General features: G+C 44.8%; 2 protein-coding genes across 12 annotated transcripts in view; both read left to right on the top strand.

Annotated features, from left to right (window-relative positions):
- The window catches only part of LOC132571294 (zinc finger protein 501-like), a 169,686-nt gene extending 146,956 nt beyond the window's left edge, over positions 1-22,730 (top strand). For 2 of the 11 annotated variants that reach the window (XM_060238072.1, XM_060238071.1), the window contains exons 2-5: positions 411-493; positions 1,921-2,047; positions 7,308-7,394; positions 20,476-22,730. In XM_060238072.1, the coding sequence (XP_060094055.1) occupies positions 479-493; positions 1,921-2,047; positions 7,308-7,394; positions 20,476-21,803 (1,557 nt within the window). In that variant the 5' untranslated portion in view covers positions 411-478 and the 3' untranslated portion in view covers positions 21,804-22,730. Of the gene's footprint in view, positions 1-290; positions 494-1,920; positions 2,048-7,307; positions 7,395-13,695; positions 13,836-14,306; positions 14,534-16,981; positions 17,162-18,277; positions 18,361-18,997; positions 19,125-20,475 lie in introns of those variants that run through there. The other 9 variants (XM_060238069.1, XM_060238067.1, XM_060238073.1 and 6 more) reach the window with 7 other exon arrangements.
- Positions 8,659-10,880, top strand: LOC132570967 (zinc finger protein 883-like). The gene is made up of 2 exons (XM_060237602.1): positions 8,659-8,698; positions 9,109-10,880. Exons 1-2 carry the CDS (start codon positions 8,659-8,661, stop codon positions 10,839-10,841), a joined length of 1,773 nt encoding a protein of 590 aa, XP_060093585.1. The 3' UTR covers positions 10,842-10,880.
- Positions 22,731-25,409: the final 2,679 nt, after the last annotated feature.

Here is a 25,409-nt window from a genome sequence, read left to right as displayed (position 1 = left end):
TCAAGCACACTCAGTTTGGCCTGCTTTACAGGGTTGTGAGTATAAAATGGAGAGGAGGAGAACAATGGAAGCTGTTTACAAGTCCCCATTGAGGAGGAAGGCAGCACAGACTGTGAGAGTGGAACTATCTCTTCATTTAAAATGAAAGAGAGTTTAAGAATTTCCCTGAGCTATTACAGCCAGTGCAGTTAGCAGAGCTTCTTCTGACTAGGATCTAGGATGTTCAAAAGTCCTCTCAGTCATGGAACTGTGGGCCAGTTGCCTGGTCTCTGTTTGATCTACCTCACAGGCGGGTTGTGAGGAAAGAATGAAGGAGAGGAAAACAATTTAAGCCACTTTTGGTCCCCTCTGAGGAGAAAGAGGGGGTCTAAATGGAGTAAACCACTCAAGATAAATGTATCTCCCTACAGGTAGTGGAAGAGCATCAGAGCCGGGTTCCAGAACATCTCCCCGCTGAGGTGGAGTGGAAACATTTAAGATGCAGCCAGCTGAGGTAAGGGATGGCTCACCTGTGAAGTGTCATTTGAAGAGAAGTTTGGTACCTCCTTTTCCTCCAGGAAGGCTGAAAGAAAGAAAAAGGGCCTAGTATGCTTAAATAAAATAAATAAATAACATGTATTTCCATGGCTTTAGGATAACTGCAAGATAACACAGCAGTCTGTTCAGGAGGCCAAGTGGTCCACTGAACTTTCTTGCATAAATGAAAAGGTGAGATGCCTGTAAATTCCCCAGGCAGGTTTCCTTGTTTTTCTATGGTGCGTCAAGTATTCCTTGAAGGTAGAACTCCCTCTTGGGGTAACATGAACCTCAGATGAAGGGTCTGGGTGTGGAGGAGGGTCCATGGCTGGATTAACAATTAGGCCAAGTAGGAACTGGCCTATGGGCCCCCATGCCTTTAGGGGCCCTAGGCCAGCTTCCCCCCTCAGTTAACCCCCTGCTTGCAGCCCTTCCAGCCTACCCTGAGCCACTCTTTGCCCAACTTGCCTGGTGTGGCTGCTGCTGGTGTCGTCACCAAGTTTACCTCTCTTTACCTCTCCCCTGCAGCTTTGTCAAAGGGGCTTTTGAGAAGGTGTCTGCAGGCTGCAGTGGGGACTGTGGGTGGCAGGGCGGGTGCTACGACTCTGAGATAATTTGCGAGTGCCCCCTCTCCCTTCCCAAGATTTTGACTGCCTAGGGGCCTCCACAGGGCTTAATCCAGCACTGCAGGGCTTAATCCGGCACTCAGAGGCAGAGTGCCTGCTTGCCATGCTGAAGGTCCCAGGTTCAGTCTTTGTCATCTCCAGTTATGAAAAGGATCAGGTAAGAGGAAATGTGAAAGTCCTCTCCCAAGATCCTGGAGAGCTGCTGCTGATCAGTATAGATCAGGGGTGGCCAACGGTAGCTCTCCAGATGTTTTTTGCCTACAACTCCCAGCCATTGGCCATGCTTGCTGGGGCTGATAGGAGTTGTAGGCAAAAAACATCTGGAGAGCTACCGTTGGCCACTCCTGGTATAGATAATTCTGATGTTGATGGACAAACAGTCATTGCATTTAAAATAATGTAAAGGTGCTTACAAGGATCCAGCAAAGGTCTGACTCAGTAGACAGCACCTTCAGGGGTTCCTGTCTTAATATCTGCTGTTGCTGGAGGAGGGGCCATGGCTCAGTGGTAGAGCATCTGCTTGGCACGTGGAAGACCCCAGGTTCCATCCCAGTGTGAGTCTTTAGAGGGCCTCTGCTGGTTGGACTGTAGTGACCTTGACAGGAGAGTGGGTGATTCAGTACAAGGATGCTTTGTGTGTTCTTTTTTTCTGTGTTGAAAGTGCTGCCTCACGTGTTCCTTTTTTTTCTGTCTTGTGAGCAAAAGCATCTTTGGGCAGGAGCGGGTGGATTACCTGTGAGCTCCGTTGTGAGAAAAAAGCACTTTCCTTCTTTTTCAGTGTCCGGTTTCCTTCGAGGAGGTGGCCGTGCGTTTCACCAAGGCCGAGTGGGCACTGCTGAATCCTGGCCAGAGAGCTTTGTATAAAGAAGTCATGCTGGAGAATTATAGGAATGTGGCGTCTCTGGGTAAGGCTCCTTTTTCTCTTGCTTGATTGATGTGGAAGGTGTTAATTTTGCCACTGTTGCTTTTTTTTCCTGTCAGGGTTTTTTTTTTGTAGCAGAAACTCCTTTGCATATTAGGCCACACCTTCCTGATGTAGCGAATCCTCCAAGAGCTTACAGGGCTCTTCTTACAGGGCCTACTGCAAAGAAGACGACGACTGAAGATTTATACCCCACCCTTCTCTCTGAATCAGAGACTCAGAGCGGCTTACAATATCCTATAACTTCTCCCCCCACAACAGACACTCTGGGAGGTGGGTGGGGCTGAGAGGGCTCTCACAGCAGCTGCCCTTTCAAGGATAACCTCTGCCAGAGCTATGGCTAACCCAAGGCCATTCCAGCAGCTGTAAGTGGAGGAGTGGGGTATCAAACCCGTTTCTCCCAGATAAGAGTCCGCACATGTAACTACTGCACCAAACTGGCTCGTGGAGGATTGGCTACATCAGGGGAGTGTAGCCTAATATGCAAAGGAGTTCCTGCTACGAAAAAAAGCCCTGGTTTCTGTCTTTTATTGTCTGCCTTTCTCATTGAGACTCAAGGCAGATTACAGTGTAAGTCAGTACAATCAATAGCATGAAGAGAAAGCCAAAAAGCGACATAAAAGGGAGGTCACTGGGAAGACCAGGGTCTCTGCACAGAGGAAGGCAATGACAACCTCACCTCTGCTCCGCTCTTGACTTGGAAACCCCACTGTCCTGGGCTCACTGAGGGTAGCTTGCAGCTTCATGGCATGCTGTTATTATTATAATACTAGTAATGGTTCAGCAGAAATCTGAAACAAAGATTAATATTAAAAACGGCAAGACAGACATTGCCAGAAATAGTATTCCTTAAGTAGAAATAAATGCAGTGACAGGAAGATATAAACAGACAGTGGTTGGATAGGAGACCACCAAGGTAGTCCCGGGTTGCTATGCAGAGGCAGGCAATGGGCAACCACCTCTAAATGTCTCTTTCCTTAAAAACCCTGCAGGGTTGACGTAAGTCAGCTGTGACTTGGTGATGTTTTTCACCACCAGCCATATAGTCCACAGGTGTGTCCTTTCTGTTGAAATGTCTTCCTGGATGGGGGGGGAACCCAACTTGCTTGATGTAAGAGCCGCATAGCATAAATGTAAGGTGGCTGAGAGATTCAAGACTTGAACGTCAGATGTTTAAGAGCAGGAAGGCAGGCAGGCAAATAGTGGGGGAGGGAGAAGTGGAAAGAAAGCAACTTTAAATGCATTCTCCAAGCTGCCAGCTGATTTGGCTTGGAAATGTGATTTAAAGAGACAAATGCCTTCTCTGAGCTGACTGACGGGGTGGTGGGGGCTTGAGAGCCACACAATGTGTGTGAAAGAGCCACATGTGGCTCCTGAGGCACAGTTTGGCCACCCCTGTCCTGGATTGTTCTGTTACAACGTAGCCCTATTTCTTTACCCAAATGCCCTCCTGTCTGCTGCAGGTGGCCCTGAATTAGGCTCGCTCTGCCACGAGGTTTTTGCCTTGACCAACAGCATTTTTTGACTCCCCAAATTACATTTTAATAGCAACAAGAGTTGGGCATCCCCCTGAAATGGATAACGAATGTAATTGCAATCCTGGCAGTATATCGGTTGGAACTGGTGTTTGCGACAGATGGTGAAATCAGGCTCTCGTTCTCCTCATGTCCTAGTCTTCTCATAAGATAGCAGCCAAAGGGCCAGGCCCTAGATTCAAGGATTCTATGGGTCCCATATAAACTTTCTCACTCTAAAAGAGTTGAAAAGAATTAACAGCCTATCAATAAGGCTTCTTCTGCCTATACTCAAGGAGTCTTAGGATAGTCTCTAGGGAAAACCTTATAGCAGGGGTGGCCAAATTGTGGCTCTTTCACACATATTGTGTGGCTCTTGAAGCCCCCACTGCCCCATCAGCTGTCTTGGAGAAGGCATTTGTCACTTTAAATCACTTCTCTAAGCCAAGTCAGCTGGCAGCTTGGATAATGCATTTAAAATTAAAGTTGCTTTCTTTCTACCTCCCTCCCTCCTCCCCCCTCCTCCATCTATTTTCCTTCCTTCCTTCCTTCCTTCCTTCCTTCCTTCCTTCCTTCCTTCCTTCCTTCCTTCCTTCCTTCCTTCCTTCCTTCCTTCCTTCCTTCCTTCCTTCCTTCCTTCCTTCCTTCCTTGTGGCTCTCAAACATCTGACTTTTATTCTGTGTGGCTCTTAATTTAAGCAAGTTTGGCCATCCCTGCCTTATAGAAACGATAGGTTTCCTACCGCCCTGAGTCCGCTTGCGGAGAGGGCGGGATATAAATGTAAAGTAATAAATAAATAAATAAATAAATACGTAGATTTTCGCTAGTTCAGAGGCAAATTATCAACATTGAGGGGGAAGGGGCCCTGTGATATAAACTCTTAATTGTTATATCTCCTCTTAGTTTTATGGCCTGAGGTCTGTGCAACCTTGAAACCTGATTCTTATTTGCCTGCTAGAAAATCCACCATAAACTGGTGGTGTCCCCTCTAAGCTATGGAGTCTTGTGAATGGGAATTCTACTCTGTGAGATACTGGAATAAAGTTGTGAGCTGCTGGCAATAAAATTCTGAGCTACTGCATAAATTACTTTGCTCTGGGGCCATTTTTCCTGAGCAAAGACAAAAATGCGTGAGCCAGAGGCTAAAACCCCCCCCCCCATTTTTTTGTATTGATATACTCAAATAAGGGATATGGGCTTTTATCTCATTACATGTACTAACCCACCACCCACGATATTTTAAGGCACCCTTTTTTTCTAATGGCAAACTAGAATGTATTTCTCTTTTAGAACAGTGTATTAGAATATTCTGGTTTTTTGTATTGATATACTCAAATAAGGGATATGGATATCTTGTTACATATACTAACCCATGTTCCACTATATTTTAATGTATTCTTTTTTTCTAATGGCAAACTATCTGATGTTATAACCTCTTGAGATACTAATGCCTTCCATTTAAACCCACAACTAACGAAGCCAGAATGACACCCAGATTTATGGCACTTCACACCTATGACATGTCTCCTTTTTATCACCCTCCACTGTTGTTACAGCCCAGTTAACGTTACTAACAAACAAACACAGACCCCAATTTGTGATTCTTTTCATCAACATTCCCGTGACTCTGCATACCAGCTCACTGCCCACTTTCTCTGTATTCAAAGATGGCTTGCCATTCCAATTTTGTCTGATGAAGTCTGCTTAGAGCATATGAAAGCTTACATTCTGAATAAAACTTACTTGGTCTTAAAGGTGAAACGTCTACTGCTTTGTTCTGTTGCTTCAGACCAACACGGCTGCCCACTTGGATCTATCAGCTTAGAGGGAACCCTGGAAGGTCTTAAAAAATTACTGGCTTTTCTCTCTCTCTCTTTAATTTTTGTTGATGTTGCTTCCTTCCTGTTGGAAGAGTGAACTTGAACACTTGCTGTTATGTGCCGTTGGGTTGGTCCTGAGGTGTTCTTGGCTTTTCGGGTCATACCATTTATGGCAACTCGAGACATGCTTTGCTTTGTTTCCTTTTAATCTTGAGGCTATTGCTTAGTATAAAACAGGGGTGTCGAACTCATTTGTTATGAGGGCCGGCTCTGACATAAATGAGACCCTGTTGGGCCGGGCCACGTGTGCCATAAAATGTAATGGCAGGTAGCGGAGATATAAACTTTACAAAGGACACAGACAAAGATTTTTTTTAAAGATTAAAGTTTTTTTTTTTTTTTTAAACTAAAATAAAACATGCTTAAAGTATTACGGTAGTACTCATTGGTCTTAAAGGTGCTTTCTTTGTATCTCTCCCATGGGATCCAGGGAACTGGGCAAAGGAAGCTCTGGCTCTTTCCTTCCTTCCCCAGGGGACCAGGAAGGGGAGGAGCCTCAGCCAATAGAAAGAAGAGAGGCCTGTCGCAGTAGCTCTGCTGTGGGACTGAGAGAGCCTGGCAAAGCAAGCTGTGATGCAGAAGGAAGCAAGAGGGAGGGAGAAGGAAGCAGACAAGCACCAGTTACTCAAGGGACTGATAGGAGCCCTCCGGGGGCCTAATTCAGCCCCCGAACTGCATGTTTGACACCCCTGGTATAAAAGGACCAGAGGGCCTTTACTTACAGACTGTTAATCTCCAGAACAGTCCATCCTTCCAAAGAGTGCTCCTTTGTGGGGGAGGGCATCACAAGGTCCAGATAATCCTTGCTGTGGGGGCAGGGAGAGGAAGTCACATCTTGACTGCTAAAAATTGGACCAATACAGTTGACATCTTTTGGACACCTAAGCTGTGAATTTATGTGTCCGTACCATCCATGCTTCCTTAAGTTAATTCTGAGCTAATGGCTTAACTGTTTTAATTTCTTAATTTGTTTTAACTGTTTGACCGTTCTATTGTTTACTTATTTGATTGTTGTATTGTTGGTTTTTAAGCGTTTTATCATGTTGGAATCCGCCCTGAGCCCACTATGGGAAAGGGCGGACTATAAATTTACAGAAAGAAAGAAATTTACAGAAATAAATAAACATCTGCCAATAAATAGGCCCTGATTCTAATTTAGACTTTGGTTAGCAGTGAAGAGAGAGCCCCATGGCACAGAGTGTTAAAGCTGCAGTACTGCAGTCTTAAGCTCTGCTCACGGCCTGAGTTTGATCCCTGGCGGAATTTGGGTTTTCAGGTAGCCGGCTCCAGGTTGACTCAGCCTTCCATACTTCTGAGGTCGGTAAAATGAGTACCCAGCTTGCTGGGAGGAAAATGTAGATGACTGGGGAAGGCAATGGCAAACCACCCCATAAAAAATCTGCCATGAAAATATTGTGAAAGCAATGTCACCCCAGAGTTGAAAATGACTGGTGCTTGCACAGGAGACCTTTCCTTTCCTAGCAGTGAAGAGAACATTTGCTCCAGGAAGGCTTCAAAGACAGTGGAACATCTCTCTTTTGGAGAGAAGAGAACCCTTTGAGGGAGAAGGAAGAGGATTAGCCTCTCAGTTGGGAGGTTGAGAGAGGAATGAGTTAAAAGAAACATGGCTGCCCTTGGCCCACCAGAATGGGATTCCTGTGTCTCTCTAAGTTTCATGAACTGTAGACCTACCTGAAGATGGATGCTTTCAGGACGCTGTGGTGGTTTCTGTTACCTGCTCACCTGTTTCTTCCCTCTTATGATCATTTATAAGGTGAACATATGATGGATGATGCAGGAAGGCCTGAAATTCTTTTGTAGTAACTAGTCTGTTTGTTTCCTCCAAAGCAATTCCCAAGCCTGGCCTCATCTCCTGGCTTCAGGAAAGTGAAGTACCATTTCCCCTGGACCTTGAAGAAGAGGAGAGCACAGCAGGTGAGTGTGATGCGCAGGCCCGTCGCTCCACCCAAACCCCCCTTCCACTTGTGTGGCTCCTCCTTTCCCCGCTGCTCTCACTGCCACTGCTCTTCCCCCCACCTGTTTTTGCTTCCCCCGCTCTCCCCTCTGTTCTCGCCACCCTGTTTTTGCCTCCCCTGTTCTCTCCGCCACCCGTTTTTGCCTCCCCTGCTTTCCCTGCCACCCGTTTTTGCTTCTCCTGCTCTCCCCGCTGCTCTCACCACCCCATTTTTGCCTCCCCTGCTCTCTCCACCACCTGTTTTTGCCTCCCCTGCTCTCTCCACCACCTGTTTTTGCCTCCCCTGCTCTCCCTGCCACCCGTTTTTGCCTCTCCTGCTCTTCCACTGCCCATTTTTTGCTTCCCCTGCTCTCCCTGCTGCTCTCGCTGCTCCTTGCCTCCCCTGCTCTCTCCGCCACCCGTTTTTGCCTCTTCCACTCTCCCTGCCATTTGTTTTTGCTTCCCCTGCTCTCCCTGCTGCTCTTGCCACCCTGTTTTTGCCTCTCCTGCTCTCCTCACGGCCCGTTTTTGCTCCCCTGCTCTCCCCACTGCTCTTGCCACCCCCGCTCTCCTCACTTCTGGTTTTTGCTTCCCCTGCTCTCCCCACTGCTCTCGCCACCCCGTTTTTGCCTCCCCTGCTCTTCCCACTGCTCTCGCCACCCGTTTTCACCACCCCCGCTCTCCTTGCCACCTGTTTTCACCGCCCCCACCCCCGCTCTCCCCGTCTTCACCCATTGGTGGAAGATGGTTTCATAAGGGGACAGGGGAGTCTCCCCAGGGAGAGGGTTTCAGTTGCCACAACTAAGAAGGCCCAACCCTAGATTGAAAGATGTCCATAGTGGTCAGGTAGGTTCATAGGGCCGTGGAAGGCCTTCAGGGCTGTTAGTTCCAAACTATAGAGGTATTTAAAGGTGAGCACCAGCCGCTGTGGACCTCTGCCCTCTTCTTTGTGTGGGTGTCTTCTGTGGTGCTGAACTCTGTTCTCTGATAAACCTGTCTTCTGCACTATCCGTGAGATGTTCATATTAAGAAAAAGACAATAAATCAAACCATTCATGCGAAAGCCTTTGGTCTAAATATATGTTGTATATTTATACTTCAGTATCATTGGGTTGCTTTGTCAAAAGCTGTTGAAGAGTGTTAAAAGTAACCACAGGGAAGCAGTGAACTCTTCTGATTAAAAACTTTGACGAGGAGCGACGAAGTTGCCTGTATCCCATTTGCAAGTTTAGAAACCAAATTAAAATGGAGAAAAGAACTTGGTCTTTCTTAACTCTGCAGAAAAGTTAGCTCTGTTGTGATGCAGGTTATAGACCCAGGGTGGCCAAACTGTGGCTCGGGAGCCACATGTGGCTCTTTCATACATGTTGTGAAACCCCCCACCTCTCGAAATCCCCCACCTCACCCCATTGGCCAGCCTGGAGAAGGCATTTCTCTCTTTAAATCACTCCTCCAAGCCAAGCCAACCTGTGGCTTGGAGAATGCATTCAAAGTTAAAGTTGCTTTCTTTCCATCTCTTCCTTCCTCTCCCATCTTCCTTCCTTCCTGTCTTGTGACTCTCAAAACATCTGACATTCATGTTTTGCAGCTCTCAAACATCTGAAGTCTATTCTATGTGGCTCTTAGTTAAGCAAGTTTGGCCACCCCTGTTATAGGCTTATTTCCCCTTCTAATGAAAAGTCTTTGTTCCACCAGGTAACGGGCAGGATGAAGAGAATTACAGCAAGTGGTGTGTGGTCTCTTTTGAAACGACCAGCCATGAAGTCGAGGAAGAGCTTTCCAGGAATCCAGATCAATCAAAGAGGCCAGAAGAAATCAATGTGAAGAAGTCAAGGAATCCGTCTTTAGTTTTCCAGATTGGCACCCTCCTTGAAAATCCATCCCAAGTAGAATGTCACAAAGGAAAGAGAAGGAATAAACGTTCTGAAAGCAGAGAAATATTGATATGTGAATCCAACTTTTCTTCCCATCAGAGAACCCATGAAGGGGATGAAACCTACAAATGCTCCGAATGTGGGAAAGGCTTCAGCAGACTCGTACGCCTCACTTCTCATCAGAGAATCCATATGAAGGAGGATCTGTCAGAGAGTTCCGAGTGCGAAAACAGCTTCAGTCTTAGCAAAAGGCATACTTCCTGTCGAAGAACCCTTGTAGGACAAAAACCATGCCAGTGCTCGGAGTGCGGCAAGAGATTCAGGTGTAACAGCACTCTGACTTTGCATCAGAGGATCCATTCAAAGAAGAAACCGTATAAGTGCTTGGAATGCGGGAAGAGCTTCCGCTGGAGTTCAAACCTCACCGTGCATCAGAGAATCCACTCAGGGGAGAAGCCATACAAATGCTTGCTGTGTGGAAAGACCTTCACTGTCAGTACAAGCCTCACTTCCCATCAGAGAATCCACAAAAAGGAGAAGCCGTATGAGTGCCTGGAGTGCGGAAAGACCTTCAGATGGAGCACAGCCCTCAACTCCCATCAGAGGTTCCACTCAAAGGAGAAGCCGTATGAGTGCCTGGAGTGTGGAAAGACCTTCAGTTGGAGCTCAGCCCTCACTTTACATCAGAGAACTCACTCTGGGGAGAAACCCTACCTGTGCACAGTGTGCGGGAAACGCTTTGCTCAGAGCCCACACCTTATTTCCCATCGAAGGATTCATTCTGGACAGAAACCCTACAAATGCCAGGAGTGTGGGAAAGGCTTCAGTCAGAGCTCACACCTGAAGGTGCACCGGAGTGTCCACACGGGAGAAAAGCCATATAAATGCTTGGAGTGTGGAAAGAGTTTCCGTATCAGTACGACCCTTAGATCACATGCAAGAATCCACACAAGGGAGAGGCCGTATAATTGCCTATATTGTGGGAAAAGCTTCAATCAGAGCTCAAGCCTTAATACACATCAAAGAATCCACACAGGCGAGAGGCCCTATAAATGTGAGGAATGTGGAAAGGGTTTTAGGAGCAGTTCAGAACTTAGCATGCACAACAGAACTCACACAAGAGAGAAACCATGTAAATGCCTGCAGTGTGGAAAGAGCTTCCGTCTCAACACGTTCCTGAAATTGCACGAAAGGATCCACACAGGGGAGAAGCCATATAAATGCCTGGATTGTGGGAAAAGCTTCAATCAGGGTTCAAGCCTTAATACACATCGAAGAATCCACACAGGGGAGAGGCCGTATAAATGTATGGAATGTGGAAAGGGTTGTAGGAGCAGTTCAGAACTGAACATACACAACAGAACTCACACAAAAGATAAACTGTTTAAATGCCTGAAGTGTGGAAAGAGCTTCTCTAGTGGCACACGGCTGACAGGACATTATGCAGCCCATACTGGAGAGAAAAAATATAAATGCAGGGACTGTGGGAAAAGATTCAAATGGAGAGGTTATTTCCTCTCCCATCAAAGAAGACACAAAATGGAGAATTCATAGAAATGATCAGATTAAGAGTTTTGGAAATACAACTGAAAATAAAAACAACTGGAAGGATTTGATCTGAGATATGGATGGCATGGAGCCAATGTGGAATTTACTATTACTTTAGACATTCCATTTTGAGAGTGTGAAAGAAGTACAAGTATAAACTTAGACTTTGTATGAAAATGCTATTATACAAAGAGCCAGTTTGGTGCAGTGGTTAAGTGTGCGGACTCTTATCTGGGAGAACTGGGTTTGATTCCCCACTCCTCCACTTGCACCTGCTAGCATGGCCTTGGGTCAGCCATAGCTCTGGCAGAGGTTGTCCTTGAAAGGGCAGCTGCTGTGAGAGCCCTTTCCAGCCCCACCCACCTCACAGGGTGGCTGTTGTGGGGGAGGAAGGTAAAGGAGATTGTGAGCCGCTCTGAGACTGTTCGGAGTGGAGGGCGGGATATAAATCCAATATCATCTATCATCATCTTATCCTCACAAGAAGCATATTTTAGAAAAAGGACAACTGGTTCATATAAATGGTTAATATACCAGGATGTGTTAGAATTTTGGCAAGCTGAATACAAATTAAAATCTAGTGAAGAATGAAAGTCATACCTGTAACTGAACAAAATAGGAGTCGATTTCACCTTTAAGACCAATTCAGTTTTATTCTGAACATATGCTTTTGGGTGCATGCACACTTCTTCAGACGAGGAATGAAGAAGTCTGCATGCACACGAAAGCTTATGTTCTGATTAAAACTAAGTTGGTCTTAAAGGTGCAATCGACTCCTATTTTGTTCTACTACTTCAGATCAACACGGCTGCCTACTTGGATCTATATACCTGTAACTGGTTCACATACTTACAAATCCAAGAGAGATTTAAGGTTGATAAAAAAAATCTTTTGATTTTGAGTGTTCAGTGTCTAAATTTGAAAAAGAATTATATATGAATGACAGTCACATTAGCACTAAAATGTAAAAACTGTTATTGAACATTTAGAGTGAGGAAGAGCAAGTTAAAGACTGTATGGGCCAGAAATGTTGGACATGATGTACTAATGGATTAATGGAAAAAGATGTGGACACAATGGCTGAAATTTACGCTTAGCTCCTACTTGAAAGAGAACTTTTATAAGATGATGTACCAATGGTATGTGTCAGCAGAGAAATTGTCTAAAAAGTAGATAGGTACTTTTAGTTTATGCTGGAAATGCAGTTACCACAAAGGGATGTCACATGTAGTGGTCTTGCAAAAAGTCTAAAAGCTTTTGGATACAAAAACATTATTTAATGCAAAAGACTTTAAAGACTTAAGATACAGCTGAAAACAGATTCATTTTCATTTGGGATAATGGACAATCAGCTTTAAAGAAGTCATTCAGTTTTGTTTTTAGATACATCTGTGACACCAAGAATGAGATATGCACAGAAAGAGAAATGTCCAGCAATACCTACAGTAGAAGAATGGTAGGAGAAGCTGTTGGACTTTGCAACTATGGCTCGCTGGTTAGGGAAACACAGTTATGCCATTTGCTAGAGATTAGAAATCACTCACTGAGTTTTTGTATGAAAAAGATAAGGATGACTTGAGGATCTGTGGTTTTTCTGACCAAGAAATATGCATAAGGGGGATGAAAAGAGAGAGATTTGGTGTTTGTAATTACAAGCAAGGAAAAAATTGTAATCAAAATTGTATTTGTTGTAGAGAAAATTGTAAGCCTTTTATATCCCCTTCCTCTTTTAGTTTGTTTTGTGGTGTTGGGTTTTGGAAGTTTTTTTTTCCGTTTTCTAGTTTATCTGTAATAAAAAAACTAAAGTTTGCAGATGGAAATACAGCAAGCCTTATTGGCGTCAAATAAGTCACGGAAGACCCAAAGTATTTAATGATTAACTAGTTAAGAATCTTTCTTTTTCAGTGAGTCCTCAAACCTTAGCAAACAGCCAGGAATCAAATAAGGGAGAAGGGCTCAAGAGATCCGTGGTAAACCTGACAATGTAATAGTGCTTATTCTTTTAATCACCTTACAACCATAAGGTGCAATATCTTGTTGGACCGAACTCACCAGGTCTCAGCTTACAAAAGTCATTTCTTGTATAAAGTGATAGGAACCTAGGAAATCAGTGCCCCAGAAAATAGACTATCCCTTTCTGTCGCCGCATGATTACCCTGGCACAATGATGTCACACAGGACTTCCCTGTTTGCAGGTGGGGTTTTCCCCACTGCTCAGTTGGCTGGATGCAGGTCAAAGCCTCTGAAAGCAGGAGAACCCCCACTGGTAAGGGGGGGAGGGGCTGGCACCTCTACCTGGCCACCAGCAGCGTATGTGGGTTAGAGTTGCAGATCCAGGTTAGGAAACTCCTGGAACTTTGGGGATGGAGGACTGGAAGTTCAATGGGGTACAATGCCATAGAGTTCACGCTCCAGAACCTCCCTTTCCCCCAGGGGAACTCATCTCTGTAGCCTAGAGATAAGCTGTAATTTCAGGGGATCTCCAGGTCCTACCTGGAGGCTGGCATCCATGCCCCCAGCAGCCCTAATACCACAACAGTCTCAAGGAACCTTCTGAACCCTGCCTGAGGTCCTTCTCTCAAACAGAGAGAGCGCAGTTAAACTACTAGACTGACACAAATCAAAAGCAGGGGGACTTATTTTTCCCCCACTGCTTTTGTTGTTTTTTTAAGTAGTTCCAATACTCATATAGAAAGTTGCACTGATTTCCACTAATCGCCCCTCCACTTGGGAAATCTGAACAGATGAGGGCCACCACTAAGAAAGCCCTGACCCCCCTCGCCACCTCTTTGACATGGCGTAAGAGGTAGACGATGGGGAGAACACGACTTTCTTTTCTCATTGAACTACAAGTCCCAGAGTTCCTTGTGCATCGGCAAGAGGGAGGATTACCCGGTGGGAAGGGCAGAGCGAAGCTCCATAACACAGCTGGAGTAAACGTGGACGCTGCTTCTGGGAGGACTGGCAAGCCCCGAAATATATGTAAGGAAAATGAAAAAGGTTAGAAAAACAAAACTTTAAAGCTCATGGGCCTAATGTTTGCAGCTGTGTTGGTGAGCATTAATTAAAAAAACAACAACAACACTGTTTTAAGATTAGCAAAAATCCAGTTGCAAAACGCATTATTTGGTGTATTGTGAACGCACCAGACAGGATAATGTCTTTTGAATGCCCAAGCGAGTTGCAAGGCAGTTAGCAAACGTGCAGAATCTCGCAAAACTAGCAAAGGCAGGCGATTTTCACCCATGCAGTGCATGGAAGAGGAATTCCAGAATGAAAGCAACACTTTTTTTCATGCCTCGTGAAACTGTATTTATGGGAGATGGAGAAGGAATATGCCAGTGGAGGTGGGGAAGCGCGTTATATTAAGACTCCGGCCCTGCCCTCTTTCTTGCTTTTCTCCTCTCCCTCGTTTCATTGGAAGTCCCTTTCCGCCCCAAATGCATTTGCCGCCAGATTTTGCAGGGGGCAGGATTGCTGCTAACCCGTTTGGGGAAATCCCAGGTTCGTTTCCTATGGTGGGGTCCAGACACTAATTCCCCAGCTCCTCCTCGCTGGTTTCTCTTCCAAAAAAGCAACTGCTCAGCTGTTAAGTATTGGAACTGGAGTTTGGCCTTAGGACCAGCAGAGACTTGGCTGAGCGGGAGACCCTAAAACAATAGCCACCTGGATTCAGGAAGGAGGCCCATCAGGGATCGGTAGGCCAGCTATTAACCTATAGTTGCGTGTAATAGGATGATGGTAATGGGTTTTTGGGTGGGGAGGTTTGCATGCATATAAGCAGGGCCTTGGTCCTGCCAAAGAGTTGTGTTCCTATCTCACTATGCTGAATCACTAAATAAAGAGCTGAACTCACTATCTCTTGGGCATCCTTATGCCTTGAATCCAGTACATTTTACCAGACCAGGGGTCAATCCTGATTTGGCTCATCTTCCCTAAGAGGCAGATCTTTTAAGTGGTTCAATGGTTAAACTAAGCCTGGGGTGGCCAAACTCACTTAACGTAAGAGCCGCATAGAATAAACGTCAGATGTTTGAGAGCTGCAAAACATGAACATCAGATATTTGAGCGCCACAAAATAGGAAGGAAGGCAGGCAGGCAGGCAAATAGATGGTGGGAGAGAGGGAGAGGTGGAAAGAAAGCAACTTTAACTTTAAAATGCCTTCTCCAAGCCAGCTAATGTGGGAACAGTGAAAGAACCACATGTGGCTCCCCACCAAGCCGCAGTTTAGCCACCCCTGAACAAAGCGAATTCAAAATTCCTAGAGAGGAAAGAGAGAAAAAAAGAAGATGGGGGTATGAATTGCAGTTACACCCTCTGGCCTAACCATTTCCCACATGCCCAAGAACTCTCTGTACAGGAATTATAGAAGGTTTCATTTAGAAGGCCTGTTTGGAAGTGAAAAGTTTTCAGGTGCAATTGGGGGGGGGGGGGGAGAGATGGGGAAGAACAATTAAAGCAAGAGAGAAATGGAAATAGGGTGGGCGAGAGTTCAAATAAAGTACAATCTGATGAAGAATTGTGCAATATGTGTGTTCACACAATATCTTTCCTGGGAAAATTTACTCAACTGATTAGGTTAGCAGCAAATTAAGTTAGTGCAGATTTTTGATGGCATTTGGAATTCATGTATTTCTTCTTGACAATCATTTCACTTTCATTTATTAGTTATAGTGAATTATTTCTCCACTGAGATCTAGGAATCAAAGGAACGCAGTGATTTAATAAGAGACTCGTATACAGCTGTAAATAACTGTCACCATCTTACATTTTAATGGCAAACAATATATATATATTTTTTTAAAAAATAGAATTATTTGATCTGCCTTTCTCTTCTAGGCTGTTTTGCTAGCATTTGGCTATGAGTATCTGTTGTGTGATTTATTGATTATTTTATCACTAAGACTAGGACTGCCAATCCTCAGTTGGGGAAAGGGGATCCCCCCCCCCCCGTTTGGAGGCTCTCCCCCTGCTTCAGGGTCAACAGAAAAGGGGGGGAGATGTCTGCTGGACACTCCATTATTCCTATGGAGACCAGTTCCCATAAGGTATAATGGAGAATTGACCTGTAGGTATCTGAGGCTCTGGAGGGGGGGCCCCTGTTTTTTTAGGTAGAGGCACCAAATTTTCAACATAGCATCTGGTGCCTCTCCTCAGAAGACCCTCCAAATTCCAAAAAGATTGTTCCAAGGGATCCAATTCTATTAGCTCCAAAAGAAGGTGCCCCTATCCAAAGGAGGGAAAGCATTTAAAAGGTATGCGGGGCCCCTTTAAACATGATGGCCAGAACTTTCTTTGGCGTTCAGTCACGCTTGCCACACCCTTGCTCCTGGCTCCACCCCCAAAGTCCCCAGATATTTCTTGAATTGGACTTGGCAACCTTAACCAAGATACAAAGGTGGATGATGAGTATTATTTTTTTTTAAAAAAGCTATTAGTAAACAGATTACAAAATAATAACATATTTTGGTCTTAAATGCAACCAATAGATTTCTATGGAGTCTAGACAGGAGCTTATAGGGGTCAACCCCCCTTGTCCAGTTTTGTGCATCTCTTCTAAGGAGAATATTCCCCTTTCCATCCATAATAGGGAGCAGAAAGAAAAAAATGTTTGAATCCCAGCATGCCTACTGGTCTTGTTTCCTTCAGGGAATGAATGGCAAAGCTTGCTACTGGGGATGTGTTTGTAAGGGGGAATTGAAAGGGTTGCTCCATGCAAAGAAAGCCTGAGGACATGGTCAGGTTCCTGTCCCATTGTTGTGCAAAAGGGGTGATTTTGGCAAATGCCCCTTCTCTCCATTCTCTGAACCAACCTTCCTACACAAGGAACAGAAAAGCTCTCTCCCCACCCCCAATCAAGTCCTATTGTGCTTGTCAGATCATGAGGAAACAAGCACTGCCGTTTTTCCTAGCTAGCTTCTTTTGACTGAAATTAAACCTCCATATTCCAATACAGCTTGCTTTAAAATGAAGGGGGGAGGGCATCAGTCACTGCTTATGGGTTTCCTAGCCACGGTTCAAAATGGGAGGCAAGGCTGGATAGCCTGATCCAGCAGGGGCCTCTTTTTCTCTTCTAGAAACTTCTTTGCTTCAAATTATACTGGCCTGTGAATCACCTCACAGGTTGTTTGTGTGTCTCCTCCAGGGCAGCCTGCTCTCTGGGAGTCAGGGAAAGCCAGCGGCCTCCGGGTGACCATCCCGTCTTCGGACAGAGACCCAGTAGGCGGAAACATGACTGAGGGAGCCAATTTTGGCATTCACTAGCCTTTCATGCTATCTGTGAGACTCGAGCCGTCTGACCTGCAGAGCAATCTTTGCTTTTAAGGTAATTCTCCAGCAAGGATATTTTTGTTTCTTTCTCTTCTGCGTAGGTCAAAAGTGGCTGAACTGGTCAGTGTGTCAAATTAGGATCTGGGAGACGTAGGTTCGAATCCCACTGTGCTTGTGTAAGCTTGGGCTGTTCACACAGACTCAGTTTGGCCTACTTGACAGAGTTGTTGTGAGGATAAAATGGAGAGGGGGAGAGAAATGGAAGCTATTTACACCTTCCTGTTGGGGAAGAAGGCAACCCAGACTGGGAGGGTGGCAATATCTCATTTAAGACAAGGGGAGTTTAAGAATCTCCCTGAGCTATCAGAGCCAGTGTGTGGTCAAAGGGTCTTTGACTAGGATCTAGGTCCAGGAGTGTCAAACTCGTTTGTTATGAGGGCTAGATCTGACATAAATGAGACTTTGCCGGGCCGTGTCAGGTTGGGCTGGGCTTGTCAGGCCAGGACACAGACAAACACAATTAAATATTTTTTTAAAAAAACCTTAAAACATGCTTAAAACGTTAGCACTCATTGGCCTTAAAGATGCTTTCTTTGTATTTCTCCCATGGGATCCAGGGAACTAGGCAAAGGAAGCTCTGGCTCTTTCCTTTCTTCCCTGGAGGATCAACAGTGGGAGGAACCTCAGCCAACAGAAGGAAAGAGGCTTGGCTCAGTAGCTCTGCTGTGCGATTGAGAGAGCCTGGAAAAACAAGCTCTGCCTTCCCCCCTTCCTCCCCAAGGGAGGAGGCTCAGCCAATGGAGAAAACAGAGGTTTTGCTCTGTAGCTCCTGTGCGACTGAGTAAGCCTTGCAAAACCAGATGTTATACAGAAGGAAGGAAGAGATAGGGAGAAGGAAGCAGATGACAGCCAGGTACTCGGGGGCCTGATAGGAGCCCTCTGGGGGCCTGATTTGGTCCCCGGTCTGCACATTTGACACCCCTAATCTAGGAGGTTCAAATGTACACTGTGCCCAGAAGGTTGCTGGCTGAGTTTGGGGCAGTTGCATGCTCTCTGTCTGACCTACCTTACAGAATGGTTGTGAGGATGCAAGCCACTTTTGGTCTCCTTTGAGGAGAAAGAGGGGGTCTAAATGGAGTAAACAACTGGAGATACATGTGTCTCCCTACAGGCAGACGAACATCATCAGAGCCGGATTCCAGATTGTCTCTTCTTTGGGGTGGAGTGGAAACATTTAAGATGCTGCCATCTCAGGTAAAGGATGGATCCCCTGTGAAAAGATGTGTGAAGAGATGCTTGATGCCTCTTTTTTCCTTCAGCAGGGCAGGAAGGAACCATTCCTGTTTGTCTTTGTGATTTGGAACCTTTTTCTTTTTGTAAGCCGCCTTAGATCTCCCCATAGAGAAAAGGGTCCTAAGATATTTAAAATAAATAAAATGGTTTTCTGATAACTGCAGGATAACACAGAAGCCTGTTCAGGAGACTGTGTTGTCCCCTGAAGTTCTTCTGTGAATGAAAACGTGGGATGTCCTTCCTTCCTTCCTTCCTTCCTTCCTTCCTTCCTTCCTTCCTTCCTTCCTTCCTTCCTTCCTTCCTTCCTTCCTTCCTTCCTTCCTTCCTTCCTTCCTTCCTTCCTTCCTTCCTTCCTTCCTTCCTTCCTTCCTTCCATCTTGTGGCTCTCAAGCATCTGACATTTATTCTGTGTGCCTCTTATGTTAAGTACGTTTGGCCACCCCTGGACTGGACCTTGATAGAAGAGTGGCTGATTCAGTACAAGGCTGCCGTGTATGTTCTTTTTTTCTGTACTCTGAGCAAAAGCATCTTTGGGCAGGAGCAGGTGGATTAGCTGTGAGTTCAGTTGTGAGAAAGAAGCACCTTCCTTCTTTTTCAGCATCCAGTTTCCTTTGAGGAGGTGGTCGTGCGTTTCACAAAGGCTGAGTGGGCGCTGCTGACTCCTGACCAGAGAGCTTTGTACAGAGAAGTCATGGTGGAGAATTACAGGACTGTGGCCTCTCTGGGTAAGGCTCCCTTTTTCTCTTGCTTGCTTGATGTGGAAGGTGTAATTTTTGCTACGCTCACTTCTTTATCCCTCTCATTTCTAGTCTGCCTTTCTCATTGTGACTGAAGGCTGATTAGGGTGTAAGTTGGTACAATCGATAGCATGAAGTGAAAGCTAAAAAGCTCCATAAAAGGGATTGGATGGGAGGTCGCCAAGGAAGATCAGGGTTGCCGTGCAGAGGAAGGCAATGACAGCCCACCTCTGCTCCTCTCTTGGCTTGAACACCCCACGATCCTGGGCTTGTCATGATTAGCTTCCAACTTGATGGCACACAATAGCACTAGTTCAGCAGAAATCTGAAAGAAGGTTTAGATATTAAACATGGCAGGGCAGACTTTAATGGCTATATCTCCTCTTACTTTTACGGCCTCAGGCCTGCGCCACCTTGAAACCTGGTTCTTCTCTGTGTGCCAGAAGATCCACCGTAAACTGGTGTGAGAAGGTCTTAAAATGATTACCTGAAAAGTCTGCATTTTCTCTCTCTACAACGATTTGTAGCATCCAGCCTGGTGAAAGAGTTCTTGTGAACTTGAATGCTTGCACACTGAATTCACTGCCACAGGAGGTGGCAGCGGCTACAAGCATAGCCAGCTTCAAGAGGGGATTGGATCAACATATGGAGCAGAGGTCCATCAGTGGCTTTTTAGCCACAGCGTATCACTGGAACTCTTTGTCTGGGGCAGTGATGCTCTGTATTCTTGGTGCTTGGGGGAGGGGCCAGCAGGGTGGTGGAGGCTTCAAGCACCACACAATCTGTGTGTAAGAGCCACATCTGGCTCCTGAGCCAAAGTTCGGCCACCCCTGAACTAGCACATTCAAAGATGCCCATAGTGATCAAGTAGGTTCATAAGGCAGTAGGAAGTCATTCAGGGCTGTTGATCCCAAACTGTAGAAGCTTTTAAAGTGAGCCCCTGTGGACCTCTGCTGTGTGGTGCTGAACTCTGTCCTCTGATAAACCTTTCTTCTGCATTCTCTGTGAGTAGTTCATATATTTTTTTAAAAAAAGAAATAACTGAAGCCACTCATATGGAAGACGTTAGCTTAAATATATTTTGTACTTTTATAATTAATTGGGCTGCTTTGTCTAAAGCTATTGTGGAGTATTAAAAGTACCCGCAGAGAAGCAGTGAACTCTTCAGATGAAAATCGTTGATGAGGTGTACCAGTTGCTTGTGCTTCCATTGCCAGTTTGGAAACCAAATTAAAATGGAGAAAAACGACTTGTTTAACTCTGCAGAAAAGTTTGCTCTGTTATGGTTGCAGATTATAGACTTGTTTCCCCTCCTAATCAGAAGTCTTTGTTCCCCCAGGTAACTGGCAGGATGAGGAGAATTATAGCAAACAATGTGCAGTATTTTTCAAAATGACTAGCCATAAAGTGGAGGAAAAGCCTTTCAGGAATCCAGAACAGTCAAAGAGGCAGGAAGGAAGCAAAGTAAAGAAGTCAAGGAATAAGTCTGTAGTTTTCCAGGCTGGCACCTGCCTTGAGAATCCAGCCCAAGAAGAACATCACAAAGAAAAAAGAAGGAATAAACATTCTGGAAGCAGAGAAGCCTTGAGATGTGAATCCAGCTTTTCTTCCCATCAGAGAATCATCGCAGGTGAAGAAGTGTACAAATGCGCTGAATGCGGAAAGGGCTTTGGTAGGCTTGCAAGCCTTACTTCTCATCAGAGAATCCATATGAAGGAGAAACTATCCAAGAATTCAGAGTCCAGAAGCAGGTTTTGTCTGAGTGATAATCCTACTTTCCATCGAAGAACCCACACAGGGCAAAAACCATGCCAGTGTTCAGAGTGTGGCAAGAGGTTCAGCTGTAACAGCACTCTGACTTTGCATCAGAAAATCCATTTTGAGGAGAAACAATATAAATGCTTGGAATGTGGGAAGAGCTTCCTTTGGAGTTCAAACCTCGCCACCCATCAGAGAATCCATTCAGGGGAGAAACCATATAAATGCCTGATATGTGGAAAGAGCTTTAGTGCCAGTACGAGCCTCACTTCCCATCAGAGAATCCACAAAAAGGAGAGGCCCTATGAGTGCCTGGAGTGTGGAATGACATTTAGTTGGAACGTAGCCCTCATTACACATCAGCGATCCCACACAGGGGAGAAACCTTATGAATGCACAGTGTGTGGGAAATGCTTCAGTCAGACGTCACACCTTATTTCCCACCGGAGAACCCATTCTGGAGAGAAACCCTTTACATGCCAGGAGTGTGGGAAAGGCTTCAGTCAGAGTGCACACCTGGATGCACACCGAAGAATGCACACAGGAGAAAAGCCATATAAATGCTTGGAGTGTGGAAAGAGTTTCCGTATTTCCACACACCTTAAATCACATGAAAGAATCCACTCAGGGGAGAAGCCATATAAATGTTTAGATTGTGGGAAAAGCTTCAGTCAGAGTTCAAGCCTTAATACACATCAAAGAATCCACACAGGAGAGATGCCATATAAATGTCTAGATTGTGGGAAAAGCTTCAGTCAGAGCTCAAGCCTTAATACACATCAAAGAATTCACACAGGCGAGAGGCCATATAAATGTATGAAATGTGGGAAGGTTTTTAGGACCAGTTCACTACTTAACAGACACAACACAACTCACACAAAGGTGAAACCATTTAAACGCCTGCAGTAGTGTGGAAAGAACTTCTCCACTTGTGCACTGCTTACAAGACATTATGTAGTCCACACCAGAGAGAAAGAATATAGATGCAGGGACTGCCAGGAATCAAATATGGGAGATGTATTCTAAGAGATCTGTGCTAAACCTGACCATGAGGTAATATTGCTTATTACTCATAATCTCCCTACAAGGGGTAGATGTTCTGCCAACATTACAATGGCACTATTTGCTCTACATGGGTTTTGCTGATCACCCCACTGAGACAATAATGGCACCAAATATCTGCCGGGATTTAATTTCTCTGAAATGTACTTGCAGATGAGAAACTTTCCACAAAGAACCGTAGATTCACTCTTTCATGTCAAACCTTCTGCAGCCCAGCATTTTATCCTTCGTTCTCAGTGAGTGCAATTCACTATTTACTTGCCTTTTGGTGTTCAGCTGAATCATCCTGGCACATCACTTTAAAAAACCCATTTTTATTAAAAAATTTCCCCTATCTAATAAAAAAAAACAAGAAAGAGTATAAGCAGCAGAAAAAGAAATAAATCGGAGGACCATGGCTTCACAGTTTAACCAGTTTTAAAACTATCTTGGCAATAAAGCAGAATCCAACCACTTATTACAACAATCCAGCTCATTCCTCTTCATCGCAGCCTTTCACCTAGCTCTCTTTCCTCTCTGTTACATAAACTCATCTACATTCTCTTCTGTTTTTCCTTTGCATCCAAAAAGTCAGCAAGGGGCTTCCAGTTAGCAATAAAATTAAATGTCTTTTCTATAAGTAATAAAGTAAAATTAGCCATTTCTGCTAATTCCAGCAACTTCAGCCATCATTCTTCTACTGTAGGTATTTTTATAGATTTCCCAGTTCTGTGCATAGAGCAAATGCACTGCTGTAATTATATGTAAAAATAAAAGTTCCATGATTGTTTTAAAGCTGTTTGTCCATCAATCCCTAAAAGTCCCCTTTTGATTTCATTTCATGGAATCATAGAATTGGAAGGGACCTCCAGGGTAATCTAGTCCAACCCCCCTGCACAATGCAGAAAAATCACCTTCCCCTGCCTTCCTTGTCACAATCTACCTAAGTTCACAGAATCATTGCTGTCAGAAGGTCATTTATCTTTAAGTTTAACTTCAAGTTTCTTCAAATTTGCTTTCCTGAAGTCTCTGTACAGCTTTTCCCTTCCCCAGGACTGTAAATTCCAAAATGACATGGTCACTACCAATGCTTCCTCTAAGCTGAGGAGTCTTGAGAGCAAAGATTTTACTTTGTGAGCTACTGGCATTAAAGATGTGAGTGAGCCATTTGGCTACTGCATAAATTAGTTTGCTCTGAGACCATCCTTCCTGAGCTAAGACAAAAATGTGTGAGCTGGAGGCTAGGTCACACTAACTCAGCTTAGAGGTGTGGGACGTAGATTCAGATTTGCACTTGAGCATGGACAGAGTGCCAAACAGAATTGCACTAATCCTGATCATAGAACTCATTTGCACTAACTTGCCTTAAAGTATATAGTGCCTTTTTCTCTCTGTTCTAGACCTGAAGTGGTCTGAGGAACAAAAGACAATGGCTTTCATTAGAAGTCTTTGCTAAGCATACTAGATGTGAAAGAATCTTCTTTAGCAAAAGCCTGTTATCATCATTTGTTCTGTAAACATCCTTTGGTGGAGAGTAAGCTATCTTTTCTACCTCCGGGAGCCTATCTCTCATGAAAGGTCAGAGCAGAAGCTCTGCTCTTACTCATTCTGGAATTGGGCCAGGGGGCCTACATTGGAGAACAACAGGGAAGTAGGGAAAACCAAATATGAAACTTGGGGGTTGTGATTAGAGTCTCAACAGATTAGATTAGCTGCAAATTAAGTGATTTTTTTAAACTCGTGCTTGGAATCCATGGATGTGGTTGGTCACACACACTAAATAATGCCCTTTTAATCCAGTTTCAATATGCTTTCGAACTGGATTTTGCCAGTTCACACCGTAAAATCTAGTTGGAAAGTGCACAGAAAGTAAATCAAAAGTGCATTATTTAGTGTGTGTGATTGCAGCCCATATATCTCTTTTTGGCAATCTAACGTGAATGCTTTCCCTTCCCCATTATCCTTTGAGTTCGAGGAATTTAGGGGAAGCGAGGATTTCATAAGTCATGTGTATACAGCTGTCAAATAACTGCCTACCTTGCATTTTGATATTTGCAAGCAATTTAATTTTTTTCCACTTAAATAAATCCATTTGCCTTACTCTTGTAGAAATCGAAAACGGCAAGAGTCCAGTAGCACCTTCAAGACTAACGAAGTCTAGGGCAGGGTAGGAACTAGGGTTGCCAAGTCCAATTCAAGAAATATCTGGGGACTTTGGGGGTGGAGTCAGGAGACTTTGGGGGTGGCAAGCATAATTGATCTCCAAAGGGAGTTCTGGCCATCATATTTAAAGGGACCGCACACCTTTTAAATGCTTTCCCGCCATTGGAAATAATGAAGGATAGGGGCACCTTCTTTGAGAGCTCATAGAATTCGACCCCCTGGTCCAAACGTTTTGAAAGTTGCGGGGGGGGGGGTGTTTTGAGGAGAGGCATTGAATGCTACACTGAAAATTTGGTGCCTCTACCTCAAAAAACAGCCCCGCCCCAGATACCTGTGGGTCAATTCTCCATTATACCCTATGGAAATCGGTCTCCATAGGGAATAATGGCGCTCCCAGCAGACATCCCCTCCCCCCACTTTCTGATGACCCTGAAGCATGGGGAAGGCCTCCAAACCGGGATCCCCTGCCCCCACCTGGGGATTGGGAAAAAGCAATAGCTCCGTGTAAAGAATACCTTTTGCAATGCAAATGGTTCTCAATAACGGCCAATAAAGATATTTTTTTACACTTGTAGAAAATTGATTCCTTTGTTCATATCAAAAATTTTCAAAATGTCATGAAAGTTCAAAAATATTCCAGATTTGCTTAGCGTCTGCAGGATTTTCTACTACAAGTGTAAAAAAACATCTTTATTGGACATTATTGAAAACTATTTGCATTGCAAGAGGTATTCTTTACACGGAGCTATTGCTTTTTCCCAATTTTTTGTCCATGCGGCTTTTGCACATGTGCCCACCTGGGGATTGGAAGCCCTAGCAGGGGATTGGGGGTGGTGGTGGGGGGGGTAAAGTTGCAGATCCAGGTTAGGATGTTCCTGGAGATGTGGGGATGGTGTCTGGGAAGTGATAGACATAAGCGCTTATTTGCACAATTTGGCTTGCACCACTAACACAGAAGCACAGCAAGAAATCATATTTTTGCAGTCGTCATCCTACCAGAATATGAGAGAGGTATTAAATCAGCTATGTCTATATTAGAGCTTTCATATGTAGCTCCAGCCTTGATTGTTGGAAGTGCTGCTCTTTATCTCTGGTCCAATCGTTTTGAAACTTGGGGGGTATTTTGGGGAGAGGCACTAGATGCTATAATAAAAATTTGGTGCCTCTACCTCAAAAAATAGCCCCCCCAGAGCCCCCAATACCCACAGATCAATTCCCTATTATTCCCTATGGGAATCGTTCTCCATAGGGAATAATAGAGTGCCCAGTAGACATTTCCCTCCCCCCCACGCTTTCTGAAGGGGGGGAGGG

This window comes from Heteronotia binoei, chromosome 5 (assembly GCF_032191835.1).
Source record: "Heteronotia binoei isolate CCM8104 ecotype False Entrance Well chromosome 5, APGP_CSIRO_Hbin_v1, whole genome shotgun sequence".
In the NCBI taxonomy this organism is placed as follows: domain Eukaryota; kingdom Metazoa; phylum Chordata; class Lepidosauria; order Squamata; family Gekkonidae; genus Heteronotia; species Heteronotia binoei.
The sequence above is the reverse complement of the archived record's forward strand: the minus strand, read 5'-3'. Positions and strand labels throughout refer to the sequence as shown.

Excerpts from the sequence above, each read along its gene's own strand:
- LOC132570967 (XM_060237602.1), top strand. The coding sequence starts at position 8,659 with ATGGAGAAAAGAACTTGGTCTTTCTTAACTCTGCAGAAAA. Across the intron at positions 8,699-9,108 it reads TTTCTTAACTCTGCAGAAAA|GTAACGGGCAGGATGAAGAG; the intron begins GTTAGCTCTGTT and ends TTGTTCCACCAG.